Source organism: Kogia breviceps, chromosome 3 (genome assembly GCF_026419965.1).
Source record: "Kogia breviceps isolate mKogBre1 chromosome 3, mKogBre1 haplotype 1, whole genome shotgun sequence".
In the NCBI taxonomy this organism is placed as follows: Eukaryota; Metazoa; Chordata; class Mammalia; order Artiodactyla; family Physeteridae; genus Kogia; species Kogia breviceps.
Genome location: NC_081312.1, coordinates 110,579,984 through 110,601,056, shown reverse-complemented (window position 1 = coordinate 110,601,056; position 21,073 = coordinate 110,579,984). Strand labels below are relative to the sequence as shown.

At 39.7% G+C, this 21,073-nt stretch overlaps 1 protein-coding gene across 1 annotated transcript in view; it reads right to left on the bottom strand.

Moving 5' to 3' along the window:
* Positions 1-21,073, bottom strand: part of GABRG3 (gamma-aminobutyric acid type A receptor subunit gamma3) — a 388,122-nt gene that overhangs the window by 304,938 nt on the left and 62,111 nt on the right. The window contains exon 3 of the mRNA XM_059056937.2: positions 20,208-20,275. Coding sequence (XP_058912920.1) covers positions 20,208-20,275 — 68 coding nt within the window. The remainder of the gene's footprint in view (positions 1-20,207; positions 20,276-21,073) is intronic.

Below are 21,073 nucleotides of genomic sequence, written 5' to 3'. Positions count from 1 at the left end.
AATGAAACTTAAAAGCTTTTGCACAGCAAAGGATACCATAAACAAGACAAAAATACAACCCTCAGAATGGGAGAAAATAGTTGCAGATGAAGCAAATGACAAAGGATTAATCTCCAAAATGTACAAGCAGCTTATGCAGCTCAGTATCAATAAACCAACAACCCAATCCAAAAATGGGCAGCAGGCCTAAATAGACATTTCTCCAAGAAGATATACAGATTTCCCACAAATACATGAAAGAATGCTCAACATCATTAATCATTATAGAAAAGCAAATCAAAACTACAATCAGATATCATCTCACACCGGTCAGAATGGCCATCACATCAAAAAGTCTAGAAACTATAAATCCTGGAGAGGGTGTGGAGAAAAGGGAATCCTTTTGCACTACTGGTGGGAATGTAAATTGATACAGCCACTATGGAGAACAGTATGGAGTTTCCTTAAAAAACTACAAATAGAACTACCATACAACCCAGCAATTCCACTATTGGGCATATACCCTGAGAAATCCATAATTCAAAAAGAGTCATGTACCAAAATGTTCATTGCACCTCTATTTACAATAGCCAGGTGATGGAAGCAACCTATGTGTCCACCATGAGATGAATGGATAAAGAAGATGTGGCACATATATACAATGGAATATTACTCAGCCATAAAAAGAATTGAAATTGAGTTATTTATAGTGAGGTGGATGGACCTTGAGTCTATCATACAGAGTGAAGTAAGTCAGAAAGAGAAAAACAAATACCGTATGCTAACACATATCTACGGAATCTAAGGGAAAAAAAGGTCATGAAGAACCTAGGGGTAAGATGGGAATGGAGATGCAGACCTACTAGAGAATGGACTTGAGGATGTTGGGAGGGGGAAGTGTAGGCTGTGACAAAGTGAGAGAGTGGCATGGACATATATACACTACCAAACGTAGAATAGATAGCTAGTGGAAAGCAGCCGCATAGCACAGGGTGATCAGCTCAGTGCTTTGTGACCACCTAGAGGGGTGGGGTAGGGAGGGTGGGAGGGAGGGAGATGCAAGAGGGAAGAGATATGGGAACATGTGTATATGTATAACTGATTCACTTGGTTACAAAGCAGAAACTAACACACCATTGTAAAGCAATTATACCCCAATAAAGATGTTAAAAAATAAATTAAAAAAATAAAAGATAAAATAAATAAAATAAAATACCAATGGCATTGTTCACAGAACTAGAACAAATTATTATACAATATGTATGGAAACACAAAACCCCAAATAACCTTACTTCTCTTATTCTAAAAAGAATGAAATCTTGGCATTTGTGACAGCATGGATGGAGTTAGAAGATATTATGCTAAATGAAATAAGTCAAATAGAGAAAGACAAATATGATTTCACTTATATGTGGAATTCAAAAAGCAAAGGAAATGAACTAACATAACAAAACAGAAACAGAGTCATAGACACAGAGAGCAAACAGGTAGTTACCAAATGGGAGAGGGTTGGGGGGATTAGGGAAATAGGTGAGGGAGATTAAAAGGTACAAACTTCCACTTACAAGATAAATGAATCACAGGGATGAAATGTACAGTCTGGGGAATATAGTCAATAATAATCTAATACGTATGTATTGTGACAGTAACTAGACATCGTGGAGATCATTTTGTAATGTATAGAAATATCAAATCACTAGGTAGTATAATAGGAACTAACATAGTATTGTAAGTCAATTATACTTCAAAAAGAAACAAACAAACTCATAGAAAAGAGATCAGATCTCTGGTTACTACAGGTGGGGGGTGGGGAAATGGAGAATTGGATCAAAGGTACAAACTTCCAGTTATGAGTAAGTATTAGTGATGTAATGTACAACATGATTAATATAATTAACACTGCTGTAAGTTATATATGAAAGTTGCTGAGAAACTACATTCTAAGAGTTCTCTTCACAGGAAAACCTTTTTGTTTCTTTTCCTTTAATGTTGTATGTGTGTGAGAAGTTGGATGTTCACTAAACTTACTGTCATAAATATTCCATGATGTACATAAGTCAAATCATTATGTTGTACACCTTACACTTATACAGTGCTGTATGTCAATTATATCTCAACAAAACTGGAAGGAAAAAATAGGCACAAAAGTGAGAAAGCATCCTATGACTCTGGGACTCTCAAACCGGAATCAAAGAATAAAAGTGTGCATGTCCAGTCAACACGAGCATGTAATGTTCTGTGCCTAGCACTGTTCAGTCACTAGGATGTGATAGAGAACAAGATATTAAAGGCCCTGCCCACCAGGATCCCCATCCCTAAATATTCCCCACCCAATTCTGTTAAGCTGCTTCTCAGATGTCTCCATTCCCTCCCCATTTGTCCTCACCACCCCGGGCCTTGACTGGAAGCCTGCTCTGAGTCATACATCTGTGGTAGGTCGGGAGATGAGAGAACACAGATCTGTGCCCACAGGGACTTACGAGTCTCACTGGAGAGACAGACCTGAAAACAAGTGGTTATCACTCATGAGGAGGTGTCCCAGCCACAGCGGTTACAGGGGTGCCATAATACATGGCGCTCATCTTTTTTAAAATTTGTTTTATTGAGGTATAGTTGATTTACATTGTGTTAATTTCTGCTGTATAGCAAAATGATTCATATATATATATATATTCTTTTTCATATTCTTTTTCATTATGGTTTATTAGAGGATATTGAATATATTTCCCTGTGCTACACAGTAGGACCCTGTTGTTTATCCATTCTATATATAATAATTTGCATTTGCTAACCCCAAACTCCCAATCCAACCCTCCGCATCCCCCTCCGCCTTGGAAACCACAAGTCTGTTATGTCTGTGAGTCTATTTCTGTTTCATAGATAAGTTCTTTTTTGTCATATTTTAGATTCCACATGTAAGTGATGTCATATGGTATCTGTCTTTCTCTTTCTGACTTCACTTAGTATGATAATCTCTAGGTCCACCCATGTTGCTGCAAATGGCATTACTTCATTCTTTTTTATGGTTCCATTGTATATATGTACCACATCTTCTTTTCCATTCAACTGTCAACAGACATCTGTTGCTTCCATGTCTTGGCTATTGTAAATAGGGCTGTTATGAACACAGGGGTGCATGTATTTTTTTGAACTAGAGTTTTGTCTGCATATATGCCCAAGAGTGAGATTTCTGGATCATATGGCAACTCTACTTTTAGTTTTTTGAGGAACCTCCATACTGTTCTCCATAGTGGCTATACCAATATACATTCCTACCAACAGTGTAGGAGTGTTCCCTTTTCTCCACACCCTCTCCAGCATTTTTTATTTGTAGACTTTTTAATGATGGCCATTCTGACTGGTGTGAGGTGATACCTCATTGTAGTTTTGATTTAAATTTCTCTAATAATTACTGATAATGAGCATCTTTTTATGCACATGGCGCTCATCTTGCTTTGGGATATTGAATATATTTGACATGACAGGAGGTGCATTGGTCAGAAGGACCTGACCCAGTGGGTGCCTGCTGGGAGGGAGCACCCCTTTCTCTTCTGCATTAGGCCTTCCCAGCCCTGGGTCCTGTCCACTGTCCCCCCTTGACACCCTCCCATACCCACTTAGGGAGCCTCACTGTCCAGGAGCTGAGAACAGCTGCCAGCCTGGTTACAGGATCCAGCTTGGTCCTTTCAGAACAAGTAAATAGTGGGGGAAATTCCTAAAGCAGCACTCACACCCCTGGGAATCAGACTTGGATTCAAGTTCTGCTTCCATTCACCCTCTGTGAGTGGGTTTCATGTTCTCGCTTTCAAGCACAACAGGAATCCCTCAGTTGTTGGGCTGTTCTGAGACTAGTGAGACAGTGTGAAACAGAACCTAACTAGCAGAGCAGCTGGACAAAGGGAGTGAGTCCCCAACCTGCATGTAGAGCCTGCTATGTCACTGAGTCCTGAGAAAAGGCAAGCGTGATAGGGTGAATTGCATCCAGCATCAGGTCAGGTCACATGAAAAGTGACAATAAATAAATGACCAGAACCTGCACAATAGGGGACAGGCCCTATGTTAGGTTGCTAAGGCTATCATAATGAAGTACCCCAAAAATGGTGGTGCAAACAACAGAAATGTATTATCTCACAGCCTGGAGACAGGAAGCCCAACATCAAGGTGTCAGCAGGGTTGGCTCCATCTGAGGGCCATGAGGGAGAATCTAGTCCTGGCCTCTCTCCCAACTGCTGCTGGTTTGCTGGCCATCTTTGGCATTTCTTGGCTTGTAGATCTCTGCCTTCATTTTCACATGGTGTTCTCCTTGTGTACATGTCTGCCTCCAAACTTCCCCTTTTCATAAAGACACTAGTCACATCGGATTAGGGCCACCCTCTCCAGTATGACCTCATCTTAACTAATTACACTGCAGTGACTCTATTTCCAAATAAGTTCACATTCTAATGTACTGGGGAAAAGACTTCAACATATGAATTTGAGTTGGCAGGGGCAGGGAGCCCTCCCTTTCAGAAAATGGTTTTTACACTAACCTTAAAGACAGTGCTCTTTTCAGAGGTCCATAATGTAGCCCATACTCTGAAGAATGAGGGATATCAATTGGGAAATAACCAGCAGAAATGGAAAAGTTTAAAATGAAAAGAAAAATAAGCTACTCATACATATGAAGGAGTTGGTGTGCAAGATCATAGCTGACAAAGGAGAGAAGTTTTATTATTACTAGAGCTGAGTCATTGTTCTTAAATTCCTGAAAAGTTCACATCCATTCGCAAAGGGACATGAATGCCCCATCCTACCATTCAGCATATCTAATGACATTTTGTATAAAGTAGTGAAAAGCTTCAAGATACAGGAGGACAAGGAAAAGAGGACATATGGTGTAAGTTTAAAATGCACTGGTTTGGGGAGAGACCTTCAAGATGGCAGAGGAGTAAGACATGGAGGTCACCTTCCTCCCCAGAAATACATCTACATGTGGAACAACTACAGAACACCTACTGAACGCTGGCAGAAGACCTCAGACTTCCCAAAAGGCAAGAAACTCCCCACGTATCTGGGTAGGGCAAAATAAAAAAGAAAAAACAGAGACAAAAGAATAGGAACATGACCTGTACCTCTGGGAGGGAGCTGTGAAGGAGAAAAAGTTTCCACACACTAGGAAGCCCCTTCACTGGCAGAGACGAGGGGTGGCGGGGGGGAAGCTTCAGAGCCACGGAGGACAGTGCAGCAAAAGGGGTGCAGAGGGCAAAGCAGAGAGATTACCGCACAGAGGATCGGTGCCAACCAGCAATCACCAGCCTGAGAGGCTTGTCAGCTGAGCAGCTAGGGCGGGTGGGGGCTGGGAGCTGAGGCTTGGGCTTCGGAGGTCAGATCCCAGGGAGAGGAATGGGGTTGGTTGCATGAACACAGCCTGAAGGGGGCTAGTGCGCCACAACTAGCTGCGAGGGAGTCCGGGAAAAAGTCTGGGACTGCCTAAGAGGCAAGAGACCATCGTTTTGGGGTGTGCAAGGAGAGGGGATTCAGAGCACCGCCTAAATGAGCTCTAGAGATGGGCATGAGCCACGGCTATCAGCACAGATCCCAAAGACGGGCATGAAATGCTAAGGCTGCTACTGTAGCCATCAAGAAGCCTGTGTGCAAGCACAGGTCACTATCCACACCTCCCCTCCTGGGAGTCTGTGCAGCCTGCCACTGCCAGGTTCCCGTGATCCAGGGACAAATTACCTGGGAGAACACATGATGCACCTCAGGCCATTCCAATGTTATGTTGGCCTCTGCTGCTGCAGGCTTGCCCCACATTCCATACCCCTCCCTCCACCTGGCCTGAGCGAGCCAGAGCCCCCTAATCAACTGCTACTTTATCCTAGTCCTGGCTAAGTTAAGAACAGACACCTTCAGGCGACCTACACACAGAAGCAGGGCCAAATCCAAAGCTGAACCCCGGGAGCTGTGCAAACAAAGAAGAGAAAGGGAAATCTCTCCCAGCAGCCTCAGAAGCAGTGGAATAAAACTCCACAATCATCTTCATGTACCCTGCATCTCTGGAATACTTGAATAGACAAAGAATCATCCCAAAATTGAGGCAGTGGACTTTGGGAGCAACTGTAGAGTTGGGGTTTGCTTTGTGCATCTAATTTATTTCTGCTTTTATGTTTATCTTAGTTGAGTATTTAGAGTTTATCACTGGTAAGTTTGTTTATTGATTTGGTTGCTCTCTTCCTTTTTTAAAAAATATATAGATATATATGTATATTATTTTCCTTTTTCTCTTTTTGTGTGTATGTGTATGCTTCATTGTGTGATTTTCTCTGTATAGCATTGCTTTTACCATTTATCCTAGGGTTCTGCCTGTCCTTTTTTTTTTCTTTTATTAAGTATAGTTTTTAGTACTTGTTATCATTGGTGGATTTGGTTTTAGGTTTGGTTGCTCTCTTCCTTCCTTCTTTCTTTCTTTCTTTCTTAAATTTTTTTATTACTTTTAAATTTTTAATTTTTTAAAATTTCCTATTTTAATTTTTTATTTCATTATTATTTTCTTTCTTTCTCTTTCTTTCTTTCTTTCTTTCTTTCTTTCTTTCTTTCTTTCTTTCTTTCTTTCTTTCTTTCTTTCTTTCTTTCTTTCTTTCTTTCTTTCTTTCTTTCTTTCTTTCTTTCTTTCTTTCTCTTTTCTCCCTTTTCTTCTGAGCCTTGTGGCTGAGATCTTTCTTTTCTCCCTTTTCTTCTGAGCCTTCTGGCTGAGAGGGTCTTGGCACTCCGGCCGGGCATCAGGCCTGTGCCTCTGAGGTCTCAATGCTAAGACCCAGGCCCACTCAATGACCAGCAAGCTACACTGCTGGACACTATAGGCCAAACAACTAGCAAGACAGGAACATAACCCCACCCATTAGAAGAGAGGCTGCCTAAAACCATAATAAGGTCACAGACACAGCAAAACACACCACCGGATGCAGTCTTGCCCACCAGAAAGACAAGATCCAGCCTCATCCACCAGAACAGAGGCACCAGTCCCCTCCACCAGGAAGCATAAACAACCCACTGAATCAACCTTAGCCACTGGGGGCTGACCCCCAAAACAATGGGAACTATGAACCTGCAGCAGGTGAAATGGAGACCCCAAACACAGTAAGATAAGAAAAATGAGAAAACAGAGAAACACACAGCAGATGAAGGAGCAAGGTAAAAACCCACCAGACAAAACAAATGAAGAGGAAATAGGCAGTCTACCTGAAAAATAATTCAGAGTAATGATAGTAAAGATGATCCAAAATCTTGGAAATAGAATGGAGAAAATACACGAAACATTTAAAAAGGACCGAAAAGAACTAAAGACAAAACAATGATGAACAACACAATACATGAAATTAAAAATTCTCTAGAAGGAATCAATAGCAGAATAACTGAGGCAGAAGAATGGATAACTGACCTAGAAGATAATATAGTAGAAATAGCTACTGCAGAACAGAATAAAGAAAAAAGAATGAAAATAATTGAGGATGGTCTCCAGACCTTGGGACAACATTAAACACACCAACATTCGAATTATAGGGGTCCCAGAAGAGAAAGAGAAAAAGACAGGGACCAAGAAAATATTTGAAGAGATTATAGTTGAAAACTTCCCTAATATGGGAAAGGAAATAGTCAATCAAGTCCAGGAAGTGCAGAGAGTCCCATACATGATAAATCCAAGGAGAAACACGCCAAGAAACATATTAATCAAGCTATCAAAAATTAAATACAAAGAAAAAATATTAAAAGCAGCAAGGGAAAAACAACAAATAACATCCAAGGGAATACCCATAAGGTCAACAACTGATCTTTCAGCAAAAACTCTTCAAGCCAGAAGGGCATGGCAGGACACATTTAAAGTGATGAAAGGGAAAATCCTACAATCAAGATTACTCCACCCAGCAAGGAATTCATTCAGATTTGATGCAGAAATTAAAATCTTTATAGACAAGCAAAGCTAAGAGAATTCAGCACCACCAAACCAGCTTTACAACAAAGGCTAAAAGAACTTCTCTAGGCATATAACACAAGGGAAAGACCTACAATAAGAAACCCAAAACAATTAAGAAAATGGTAATAGGAAGCTACATATCGATAACTACCTTAAATGTAAGTGGATTAAGTGTTCCAACCAAAAGACACAGACTGGCTGAATGGATACAAAAACAAGACCCATATATATGCTGTCTACAAGAGATGCAATTCAGACCTAGGGACACATACAGACTGAAAGTGAGGGCATAGAAGAAGTTATTCCATGCAAATGGAAATCGAAAGAAAGCTGGAGTAGCAATTCTCATATCAGACAAAATAGACTTTAAAATAAAGACTATTACAACAGACAAAGAAGGACACTCCATAATGATCATGGGATCAATCCAAGAAGAAGAAATAAAAATAATAAACATTTATGCACCCAACATAGGAGCACCTCAGCACATATGGCAAGCACATATGCTAACAGCCATAAAAGGGGAAATTAACAGTAACACAGTCATAGTAGGGGACTTTAACACCCCACTTTCACCAAAGGACAGATCATCCAAAATGAAAATAAATAAGGAAACACAAACTTTAAATGATATATTAAACAAGATGGAATATTTAATATTTATAGTACATTCTACCCCAAAACAACAGAATACACTTTCTCCTCATGTGCTCATGGAACATTCTCCAGGAGAGATCACATCTTGGGTCAAAAATGAAGCCTCAGTGAATTTAAGAAAATTGAAATTGTATCCTTTCTGACCACATCACTATGAGACTAAGTATCAATTACAGGATAAAAACTGTAAAAGATACAAACACATGGAGGCTAAACAGTACACTACTAAATAACCAAGAGTTCACTGAAGAAATCAAAGAGGAAATCAAAAAATGCCTAGAATCAAATGACAATGAAAACATGATGACCCAAAACGTATGGCATGCAGCAAAAGTAGTTCTAAGAGGGAAGTTTATAACAATACAATCCTACCTCAAGAAACAAGAAACACCTCAAATAAACAACCTAAACTCACACCTAAATCAATTAGAGAAAGAAGAATGATAAAACTCCAAAGTTAGCAGAAGGAAAGAAATCATAAAGATCAGATCAGAAATAAATGAAAAAGAAATAAAGGAAATGATAGCAAAGGTCAATAAAACTAAAAGCTGGTTTTTTGAGAAGATAAACAAAATTGATAAACCATTATCCAATTCATCAGAAAAAAAGAGAGAAGACTCAAATCAATAGAATTGGAAATGAGAAGTAAAAACTGACACTGCAGAAATACAAAGGATCATGAGAGATTACTACAAGCAACTACATGCCAATAAAATGCACAACTTGGAAGAAATGGACAAATACTTAGAAAAGCTCAACCTTCTGAGACTGAACCAGGAAGAAATAGAAAATATACACAGACCCATCACACACACTGAAATTGAAACTGTGATTAAATCTTCCAACAAACAAAAGCCCAGGACAGATGGCTTCACAGGTGAATTCTAACAAACATTTAGAGGTGAGATAACACCTATCCTTCTCAAAAATCTTCCAAAATATGAGGAACACTCCCTAACTCATTCTGAGAGGCAACCACCAACCTGATACCAAAACCAGACAAAGATGTCACAAAGAAAGAAAACTACAGGCCAATATCACTGATGAACATAGATGCAAAAATCCTCAAAAATACTAGCAAACAGAATCGAAAAACACATTAAAAGGATCATACACCATGATCAAGTGGGGTTTATTCAGGAATGCAAGGATTCTTCAATATATGCAAATCAATCAATGTGATAAGCCATATTAACAACTTGAAAGAGAAAAACTATATGATCATCTCAGTAGATGCAGAAAAAGCTTTTGACACCATTCAACACGGATTTATGATAAAAACCCGACAGAAAGTAGGCATAGAGAAAACTTACCTCAACATAATAAAGGCCATATTTGATAAATCCACAGCCAACATAATTCTCAATCGTGAAAAATTGACACCATTTCCTCTAAGATAAGGAAGAAGAAAATGTTGTCCACTCTCACCACTCTTATTCCACATAGTTTTGGAAGTTTTAGCCACAGCAATCAGAGAAGAGAAAGAAATAAAGGAATCCAAATAGGAAAAGAAAAAATAAAGCTGTCACTGTTTGCAGATTACATGATACTATACATAGAGAATCCTAAAGATGCTACAAGACCACTACTAGAGCTAATCAATGAATTTGGTAAAGTACCAGGATAGAAAATAAATGCACAGAAATCTCTTGCATTCCTATACACTAATGATGAAATATCTGAAAGAGAAACTAAGGAAACACTCCCATTTACCATTGCAACCAAAAGAATATAATACCTAAGAATAAACCTACCTAAGGAGAATAAAGACCTATATGCAGAAAACTATAAGTCACTGATGAAAGACATTAAAGATGATACAAATAGATGAAGAGATAGACCATGTTCTTGGATTGGAAGAATCAACATTGTGAAAATGACTGTACAACCCAAAGCAATCTATAGATTCAGTGCAATCCCTATCAAACTACCAATGGAATTTTTCATAGAATTAGAACAAAACATTTCACAATTTGTATGGAAACACAAAAGGCCCCTTAGAGCCAAAGCAATCTTGAGAACGAAAAATGGAGCTGGAGGAATCAGGCTCCCAGCCTTCAGACTATACTACAAAGCTACAGTAATCAAGACAGAATGGTACTGGCACAAAAATAGAAATATAAATCAATGGAACAGGATAGAAAACCCAGAGATAAACCCATACACATATTGGCATCTTATTTTTGATAAAGGAGGCAAGAATATACAATGGAGAAAAGACAGCGTCTTCAATAAGTGGTGCTGGGAAAACTGGACAGCCATATGTAAAAGAATGAAATTAGAACACTTCCTAACACCATACACAAAAATAAACTCAAAATGTATTAAAGACCTAAATATAAGGCCAGACACTATAAAACTCTTAGAGGAAAACACAGGCAGAACACTCCATGACATAAATCACAGCAAGCTCCTTTTTGATCCACCTCCTAGAGAAATGGAAATAAAAACAAAAATAAACAAATGGGACCTAATGAGACTTAAAAGGTTTTGCACAGCAAAGGAAAACATAAGCAAGGACGAAAAGACAACCCTCAGAATGGGAGAAAATAGTTGCAAATGAAGCAACTGACAAGGGATTAATATCCAAAATTTACAAGCAGCTCAATATTAAAAAAAAAAATCAATCCAAAAATGGGCACAAGACCTAAATAGACATTTCTCTGAAGAACATATACAGATTGCCAACAAACACATAAAAGGATGCTGAACATCACTAATCATTAGAGAAATGCAAATCAAAACTACAATGAGGTACCACCTCACACCGGTCAGAATGGCCATCGTCAAAAAATCTACAAACAATAAATGCTGGAGAGGGTGTGGAGAAAAGGGACCCCTCTTGCACTGTTGGTGGGAATGTAAATTGATACAGCCACTATGGAGAACAGTATGGAGGTTCTTTAAAAAACTAAAAAGAGAACTACCACATGACCCACTACTAGTCATATACCCTAAGAAAACCATAATTCAAAAAGAGTCATGTATCACAATGTTCATCGCAGCTCTATTTACAGTAGCCAGGACATGGAAGCAACCTCAGTGTCCATCGACAGAGGAGTGGATAAAGAAGATGTGGCACATATATACAATGGAATATTAATCAGCCATAGAAAGAAACAAAATTGAGTTATTTGTAGTGAGGTGGATGGACCTAGAGTCTGTCATACAGAGTGAAGTAAGTCAGAAAGAGAAAAACAAATACCATATGCTAACACACATGTATGGAATCTAAAAAAAGAAAAATGGTTCTGGTGAACATTGGGGCAGGACAGGAATAAAGACGCAGATGTAGAGAATGGACTTCAGGACACGGGGAGGAGGAAGGGTAAGCTGGGATGAAATGAGAAAGTGGCATGGACATATATACACTACCAAATGTAAAATGCATAGCTCATGGGAAGCAGCCGCATAGCACAGGGTGATCAGCTCGGTGCTTTGTGACCACCTAGAGTGGTGGGATAGGGAGGGTGGGAGGGAGACTGAAGAGAGAGGGCATATGGGGATATATGTTTATGTATAGCAGATTCACTTTGTTATAAAGCAAAAACTAACACACCATTTTAAAGCAATTACACTCAAATAAAGATGTTAAAAAAATAAAATAAATGGCAGAAGTATAAATAAATAAATTAATTAAATGCACTGGTTTTATCTAAGATATGCCCATTAGCATAGCTCCCACTGATTTCCTTTAAAGTGTGGGTGTTGGTTCTATCATCTTTCCAGATGCACAGACTTTGAGATATGACCCTCAGGTCCTATACCTAAGCTCTATTAGCCATAACATGGCTGACGATAACAACAGACTCCACAGGTTTGTCAGGATTAAATTTTTGCAGCAGTGTAATAGCTAATACAATTAGAGCAAGGTAAGTGGATCTATTCACTGATGAAAATGTAACCTAAAGACATGGGAAGTGTATGGGTATGCAGGATGTGCACACTCACACAGAGATGCATGATGGGTACATAAGTGGAGAGGCAGAGGCTGAAAATGATTTTTATTCATTCATTCATTTGACAAACACTCAACAGGGCCTCTCGACTGAGTCCCAGGGGACCAAAAAGAGATGTGGGTGCTGGCCTCAAAGGCTCACAGTCAAATGGGTACCTGCTACACAGACTGAGGCTCACTGGATCTCTGGTTTAAAAAGACTTCACTAGGTTTTAAAGCCTTTAAATGCCATGTTCTTTCTCATTCTTGGAGATTTTTTTTAAGTTCCAGAAATCTTTCCCATTTGTCATGTGGCTCTTCCAATATTCTATTGACTTATTTAATAATAGGTACATTTTAGATACCATCATTATTTCTACTGCTGTTACACTGGAAAGGGCTTTATGTCTAGTGATGAACCAAGTGTCAAACACACACATTTTATAAATATATATAAATATTGTCTTTCATTTCTTAAAAGGATATTAAAACTACGTACAAGACCATCCTCTTAAACAACCAACAGCAAACAGACCATGGCTCTATTCCTCTAAAGTTAATGCTGCCAGAAGAAATACATCATTAATTCTCTTTAATTTCCCTCAAAGAGTCATTATTTATATGAAAACCTGGACAGAATGGACTTCAGAAAGCCCTCCCATCTCACTAATCTGAAGACATCTGGGAAGGTTACTGAAGCAAGAAGAAAATTGCACAGTAAAGTTTCATAGGGCTTAACTCTTGGCTCCAAATTATTTCCTTGCCAACTATTAGAAATCAAACTTATTCCACCTAAACTTAAAATTTTAAATCAAAGGTGTGTGGCTATGATGGGAAAGCTTGTCCTAGATCAACACTCTCACTAAGAACAAATAGAAAACCTGGACAAGATACACATTTTAAAACTTATTTAAGAGGCCCAACACCAAGAAGACAGAGTCAGCAGATAGACTGCACTTCGCACATGCCCTCTCTCCCCAGAACTTACCTCCTATTGGCCTCCATGTGTATGAGCTGGTGGGGAGTAGTTGCTAGGAGTGTGGGACCCGGCAGAGCCAAGGCATAACCAGAGTCTGGGGCAGCCAAGGAGCCCTACCAGGAGGAGTGAGGCTTTAGAGAGACGGAATGACAAGGAAATGAGCCAAACAGCACACGGTGTTTCCCTCAGCACGTTTACAGACTAATCTGCACAGGGAAGAGTTGATAAAGCAGTCATAGAAATGGCTTAAAAAGAGCAGAATTTTCAGCCATTTTATGCTGTCCGAAATATAAAAATTAGAGTTTTGGACCACTTTGGAGTTGCCTTGGGAAGCATCTCAAGCCCTCAGGTGGGACTCCTGCAGAGCTATCCTCAAGACTGGGGCAGTGGGGACCAGAGGCCAGCTGAGCCTCAGCAAGACAGCAGAGCAGCCTATACACCAGCTCTGACCTCCAGACATGAGAGGGAACATTGCGTGAAGTCTCTACAACTTTCGCACATAATCAAATTTTCCAGGCAGACAACTACAGAGCCCACGCACCCTGGAGCCTGTGTGCCACAACTAGAGTGAGAAAACTCGCATGCCACAACAACAGAGAAGACTGCACACCGCGATGAAGAGACCACATGCCACAACGAAAGATCCCACATGCCTCAATGAAGATCTCGCATGCCGCAATTAAGAACCGATGCAGCCAAAAAAATAACCCATGTGACCAAATAGTTCTAAAAAAAAAAAAAAAAAAAAAAAAAATTACCAGGTAGACCAAAACATGGGGCCAAGCAACAAAGGAGACAATAGAAATGATACCACAGATGGCCACATACTGCAGCTATCAGCCTAGAAATTAATGATTAATGTGTTCAAAAAGAAGACTGCAAGATGGAGAATTTCACTAGAGCACTACATCTATTAGAAACTGTCAAATTAAAATTGTAGAAATGAAAACTACAGTAACTGAAATGAAGAATTCAGCAGATGGCTGGGACTTCCCAGGTGGTCCAGTGGCTAAGACTCTGCAGTCCCAATGCAGGGGGCCTGGGTTCAATCCCTGGTAAGGGAACTAGATCCCATATGCTGCAACTTAAAAGATCCTGCATGCCTCAACTAAGACCCAGCACAGCCAAATAAATAAATAAATAATTTTAAAAATAAATAATTTTTTTTTTTAAAAAGAATTCATCAGATGGCTTTAACAGATAACAGACACATGAGCAGCAACTTAGGATGCTACAAAGTAGATTGGAAGGTTTCCACTGATTGAAGCATGGAGAGCAAAGGGATGTAAATAAAATCACAAGCATAAGGGACAAATGGGACTTGGGAGAAGTGTTTAACATTCACAGGATTGGAGTCCTAGGATGTGAAAAAAGAGAATGGTGCAGAGCAATACTTAAAGAAATAATGGCCAATATTATTGCTAAACTGATGAAGGATATCAAACTGTAGATGCAAAAACTGTGGTGAATCTTAAGCAGCATAAATGCAAAGAAGACCAAAACAAGGGTTGTACTGTGGCGCTCCAGCCTTCACTTCTTTTGGACTTTCCTGAGCTGAGGTGCCTTCAGAAAAGTTTTACAAAGCAATGGACATCCTCCAGTGGTAATAGATTTCTTGGAATGGAATTTACTTTCTTCCCTCCTGACCTTCTGTGATTCCAGATGGTCGTTGACTTCATGTCTCAAAACTGCAGCCAAAAGTGAGAGGAGCAGGGATGAGGTTCACAGATGTCACAGCAAGCTTCACGGGCCCCCATGTTCCCCCATGCCCCTCCTCGCTGCATGCCATACTACAAGTTTTATATTTTTGGCTATGGATCATATAATGGAGAATATACTAATGATTTTTAACCCATCTCTATGATCTACAGAGCTGCCCCCTTAATTTCTGGGTTACACACCGTCACAACCAGCTGTTACAGTCACATCATTGTTGACTCAATCACTGCAAGTCTTAGATATCCTCAGATGACTTATATCAGTTCTTTAAAAACAAAGGGAAAGAAGCCAGTCTTAGAAGGCTACATACTGAGGATTCCAAATATGACTTTCTAGAAAAGACAAAACTATGAAGACAGTGAAAAGATCAGTGGTTGCCAGGGCTTGGAGGGTAGGGATGAAGAGGTAAAGCACAGAGGATTTTTAGGGCAGTGAAAATACTCTGTATGACAAAATAATGGCGAGTACATTATACATGTCATAATTTATTTGTGAAAACCCATAGAATGTACAACACCAAAAGTAAACCCTAATGTAAACTATAAACTTTAGCTAATAATAATGTGTCAATATCCGTTCATCACTCATAACGAATGTACACTAATGCAAGATGTTAATAATATGAGGGGGGAGAGAGAGAGAGAGAGAGAGAGAGAGAGAGAGAGAGAGAGTGTGTGTGGTGTGTGTGTGTGTGTGTGTGTGTGTGTGTGTGTGTGTTTAGAGGTATATGATAACTGTGATTTCTACTTTTTCTGTAAATTTAAAATTATGCTATATGAAATAAGTCAGAAAGAGTAAGACAAATACTGTATAATCTTACTTACATGTAGAATCTTAAATATCAGAAATCACAGGAACAGAGTAGATTGGTGGTTTCCGGGGGGGGGGCAGGGGTACTTATGCGTAAATGTGAGTCAAAGGGTACAAATTTCTAGTATTAAGATAAATAAGTTCCAGGGATATAATGTACAGCATGGTGACTATAGTTAACAATACAGTATTATATACTTGATAGTTGCTAAGTGAGATCTTAAAAGCTCTCAACACCCACACAAAAAAGGACTATGTAGGGTGATGAAAGTGTTAACTAACCCTATTGTTTTAATCATTTCACAGTATACGGGATATATATGTCCAATCACCTTAAACTTACATAATGTTATATCCCAACTGTATCTCAACAAAGCTGGGAAAAATTTTTAAACTGCTCTAAAAAAGTTTATTAGGTTTTTTTTATAAAAGGAAAATGATCCTAGCATTAGACTGACCCTTGAGCCCTTTTCATGTCAAGTTCCAAGTCAGAGCTATAGCTCTATAGGTGCTGCTGCTGCGCGTACCTGATGACCACAGAAACGCAGTGGGCTAGAGTCAGAACCACTGCTCTGGGGTCTCCATCCCCATCAGCTCCAGCTCACTCCTCACAGATAAGTGGGAAAGGCAGTATCTTCTCTACCATGATCTCATGAAGATCAAATGAGACAGACTGATAGAGAATAGGTATCAAAGCATTAATTTTCTTTGTTCCATTACTAAAAGGTTTCTTATAGTGAATATTCTCAAAAATAAACTCTCAAGCTCCCTTGTATGCAGCTTTCATACAAGGCCTGAAGCAAATGATGGGTAATTTCCATGAGGAACTGTGCACATTTAGATATATTATAATGACAAAGACAGAGTATGTGATGGAGGCTTTGTAAAAAACGATTCTCTTCAACCCATCTGAACCATTTCTAATCTCCTCTATAACTAGAAAGAGCATAAACAACTCCAAGAGAGACAAGACAATGAAAATCAATCTGTTAAACAAGAGATCGAAATGCAACTTCATTTTATTTTGCCGGGAGAATGTCTGAAACTGAAACTTCAGTATGAAAAATCTCAATAAAAGAAGCAGAAAAGTGGGAGGGAGGAGAGGAGGAGGAGGAAATTGTGGTTTTCTCTTTTGTTGATTTTTAAATGAATATTTAGGGGGGAAAAGCCATAACTTTATTAGGCTTTAGCTTATCATCAAAACCACAATAAAAATTTACATACTTAAATCCTGTACACATCTCTAAATTGTGCCGTTCTCCCATAATATGTTTTTTATTTTATTTTATTTTTATTTTTATTTATTTTTATTTTTTGCGGTACGCGGGCCTCTCACTGTTGTGGCCTCTCCCGTTGCGGAGCACAGGCTCCGGACGCACAGGCTCCAGACGCGCGGCCTCAGCGGCCATGGCTCACGGAACCAGCCGCTCCGCGGCATGTGGGATCCTTCCAGACCGGTGCACGAACCCGTGTCCCCTCCATCGGCAGGCGGACTCTCAACCACTGCGCCACCAGGGAAGTCCCATAATATGTTTTTTAATTTGATTGTTTTAGTCTCTCTCATATACTTTTATTATTATTGCTGACTCAATCCCCAATTCCCACTTAAACACTCAGTTCTCTACTTTTGAATTGCTCATCTTTTTCACGCGGTCCACTTTAGAGTACTTTACAATTCTTTTGAAACTGTCATTTGGTTTCATAGATATAGTGGGTATGTGTGATATACTCAGAAATGGGAGAAGAAGCCCTTTATCATTCTGACTTCCAAGCAAAGTGCTAGGAACACAAAGGCTGGAACTACTCATCCTTCAGGAAGCAGACACAGAGAGAATTTTTAGGGCAGTGGAACTACTCTGTATGATTCTGTAATGGTTGAAACACGTCGTTACATATTTGTCCAAATCCATAGATGTACAACACCAAGAATGAATCCTAGTGCAAACTATGGACTTTGGGTGACGATGACATGTCCACATGGGTTCACTGACTATAACAAATGTCCTCCACTGGAGGCGGTGTTGATAGTGGGGGAGGTCATGCATGAGTCGGGGCATGGAGTATAATGAAGAATCTTTGTACCTTCCTCTGACTTTTGCTGTGAACCTAAAAAAAATGTTTTTACAAAAAGAAAATTTAAATTAAAAAAAAAGCAACTTGGAAGCCCCCGACACCCTGAGGCCCCTGAAACCTCTCTCAGGAGTGCTGCACATTCCCTCCTCTGGGAACATGAATCTACCTTTGCTCTGGCTCTCTGGGCACCATGATGGTTTATTTACGAATCTGGATTTGAACTAATCTCTCGTGAAGTCAGACCTGCACATACTCAGATGGAAGGGTCTGCACACTCCCCAGAGCAGGGTCTGTCTGGGGCAGACCTGAGGGTGAAGCTGACTCTTCACCACACATGGCCTCAGAGCCTCAGTCTCTGCAGGTCCACAGTGCCCCCAGCCTTGCCCACCCACCCCACGTGGCCTTCAAACAGCACATCAGTCACTCAGTCCCGAGTCGTGTCACATACCTGCTGTCCTGTCTTTTACTGGGGACCTTCCTACCTGTCCCACCTGGCAGACCTCTGCCTATCAGCCTCATCCCAGACTGAGAAGACATTATCAGAGAAATCTATCCCAACTGCAGTGGGCTTTCCTGAGGGGGTGCCAGCCATTAGCAGAGTCCTTATCACCTTGTGGGGACTGTTACTTACTTTTAGCCTCCTCTGCAGCCTATGATTTTCACGCAGAAAAGTCTATCAATTCCAACAGCAAAACCTAATCCTGGGCACAAAGGAGATCTCAAAGTTACAGGAGTTCATGATAATCCCTAGATATGCAGATACAAGCAACTGTTCCTAAAACAATTTTGTGACTATGTATCTATGGAGGCACTTCTGTTTTAGTGTTAGACATAAATCAGTGTCTGAATAAGTGTGGTGGAACTACTGTAAGAAAATAAAACTCCAAAATAAGAAACAAACTGAGAAATGACTACTCAGTGTGGTCAACTGAATAATTATTTATCAGGGAAAGGAAGTATTACAGTCATGGTCTACATTTCACACTCTGCAGCCCATAGGTTGTGTGGGATGAGTTCTCTTTTATTCACTTCACCTCTTTGCTAGTGGCCCATCTCCAGACATAGGGGATTTTTTTAAAGTGAGTGACCCATAAATTTTAGCCCCACATGGAACCTTTATACCATCAATGAAAAGATGAACACTTTTAATATCTGGCAATGAAAAGAAAGGATTTTGCTATTAATTTTGGCAGGATTATTTCCATCCACAGAACTTTGCAATGAAGGGAAGGCTTCTTAAGTTGGCATTTTGCAAACCCCCCCTCAGCCTCAAGCATCCCCCAAATCCAGGAGCTGTTGTGCAACAGGGAAGCACAAAGAAGGCCCCAGCGTTAGGGGTTCCTGCATCACTGGGCCCGCAAAGCAAGTGCCTGCTCCTGGAATCCTCCACATTCTGCTCAGGGAGGCCCATCCTGGCCTGAGGCGCCTGTGAGAAGACCCTGACACTGGTGGATGCCAACATACCAGCACCTTCCTAAGAGCTAAGCACTTTGTACAGGGAAGGCCTTCTTCTACATTAGAAATAGTTACTACTGGAGCTCACTTTGCTTTTAAGTCTGTGAAAATACCTTCCTCTATTAGGAGAAATCACACATATACTTGATCCCATACTTTTTCCCTTGTTTAAAAAAAAGGCAGGATATTTACCCTCAGGGAGACAGAAGTATAAACTAGGTAATCTCAGATCCTTTCCTGAGAAATGTTGAAAAGCAGGTCTTTTGGATCTTAAAAAATGAACTAAAGTAAAAAAGCTGTCATTTATATTCATCCCTAGTATAAATGAGGTCAGACATAGCCAATGACTGCGCAACTGCAAATAACATCATCTGGGAATCTACACACAGTAAACACACTTGTGGACAAGATGGGGATGACATACTTTTTAATCATTAGAGCAACATCTCACTGCTGGAGTCACAATCTCTACTCCTTGAGTTTTACCATTTTCAGTGTTTAAACTTCCAATAAATACTACATATTTAAGAAGTTAATTGTGAGTTTAAACTTGCATGATAAATCTTGAGCAGAAATCCACAACGAGAATGTAAGCAAGAACTGATGCAAAGACTGTGAGATCAGAAAAGAAAATAGCTTCTTACCATGTTTATTGATGACACAGGACCAATGCTGTTAACATAGATGTCAACATCAATTACGGTGGGTTTTACTGTGGAGAAAACACATGTGTGTTAATACACTGTGCCAGAGAGACGGAGGAAAGCGCTACTCAACTTCCTCTGAGTCACACACTAACAGCTCAACAGCATGTGGGAAAGGGGTGTATTTTTCTTTGGGACTTGCCAGATAGTTACAATTCTCAAACGATTAAAGATTCTTACTCATATTTAATAAATTCTAAAAAAACCAGGATATTTATACACTGCAAGTTGCCAGTGGTAGATGACCATAAAGATACTCTATAACATTTGTTTAGCTGATTATATGGCAGAGAAAACATAAAATGATAACATATAAGACACTGCATAAGAAATTTAATGTTAAAGTTATGCTAAGAAATCAAACCCAAGTAATGAGTAATATCAGGGACAATTCAAGTTATTTATCCATTACCTGGCTGCAACTCAAAGCAAAGATCTGGAGAGTACATACACCAAAGGAGATTAAGAAATACTGATTATTGGTGTCATTATTACCTACAGAAACACACACACACATATCACAGACTTCAAATCATACAACTCAAAAAAGAATAACACTTTAGTAAGTCAAGAAATTACCGTTCCAACTATAAGGGAGTAAAATTCATATAACTTGAAACTGTAATATCTAACATCGTGCATCAGAGGTAAAATTGGCTCATTTAACCTTAAAGAAAATAATTTTCCCTTTCCTTGGCAGAAATGGAACTTGGGAGACCAGTAATGAGATTCCTGAGACAGCCACCTCTGAGTCAGGGGTCCGTGCCAGTGAAAAGGAGGCGTCTCTCTTTCCCCAGCACTCAGCA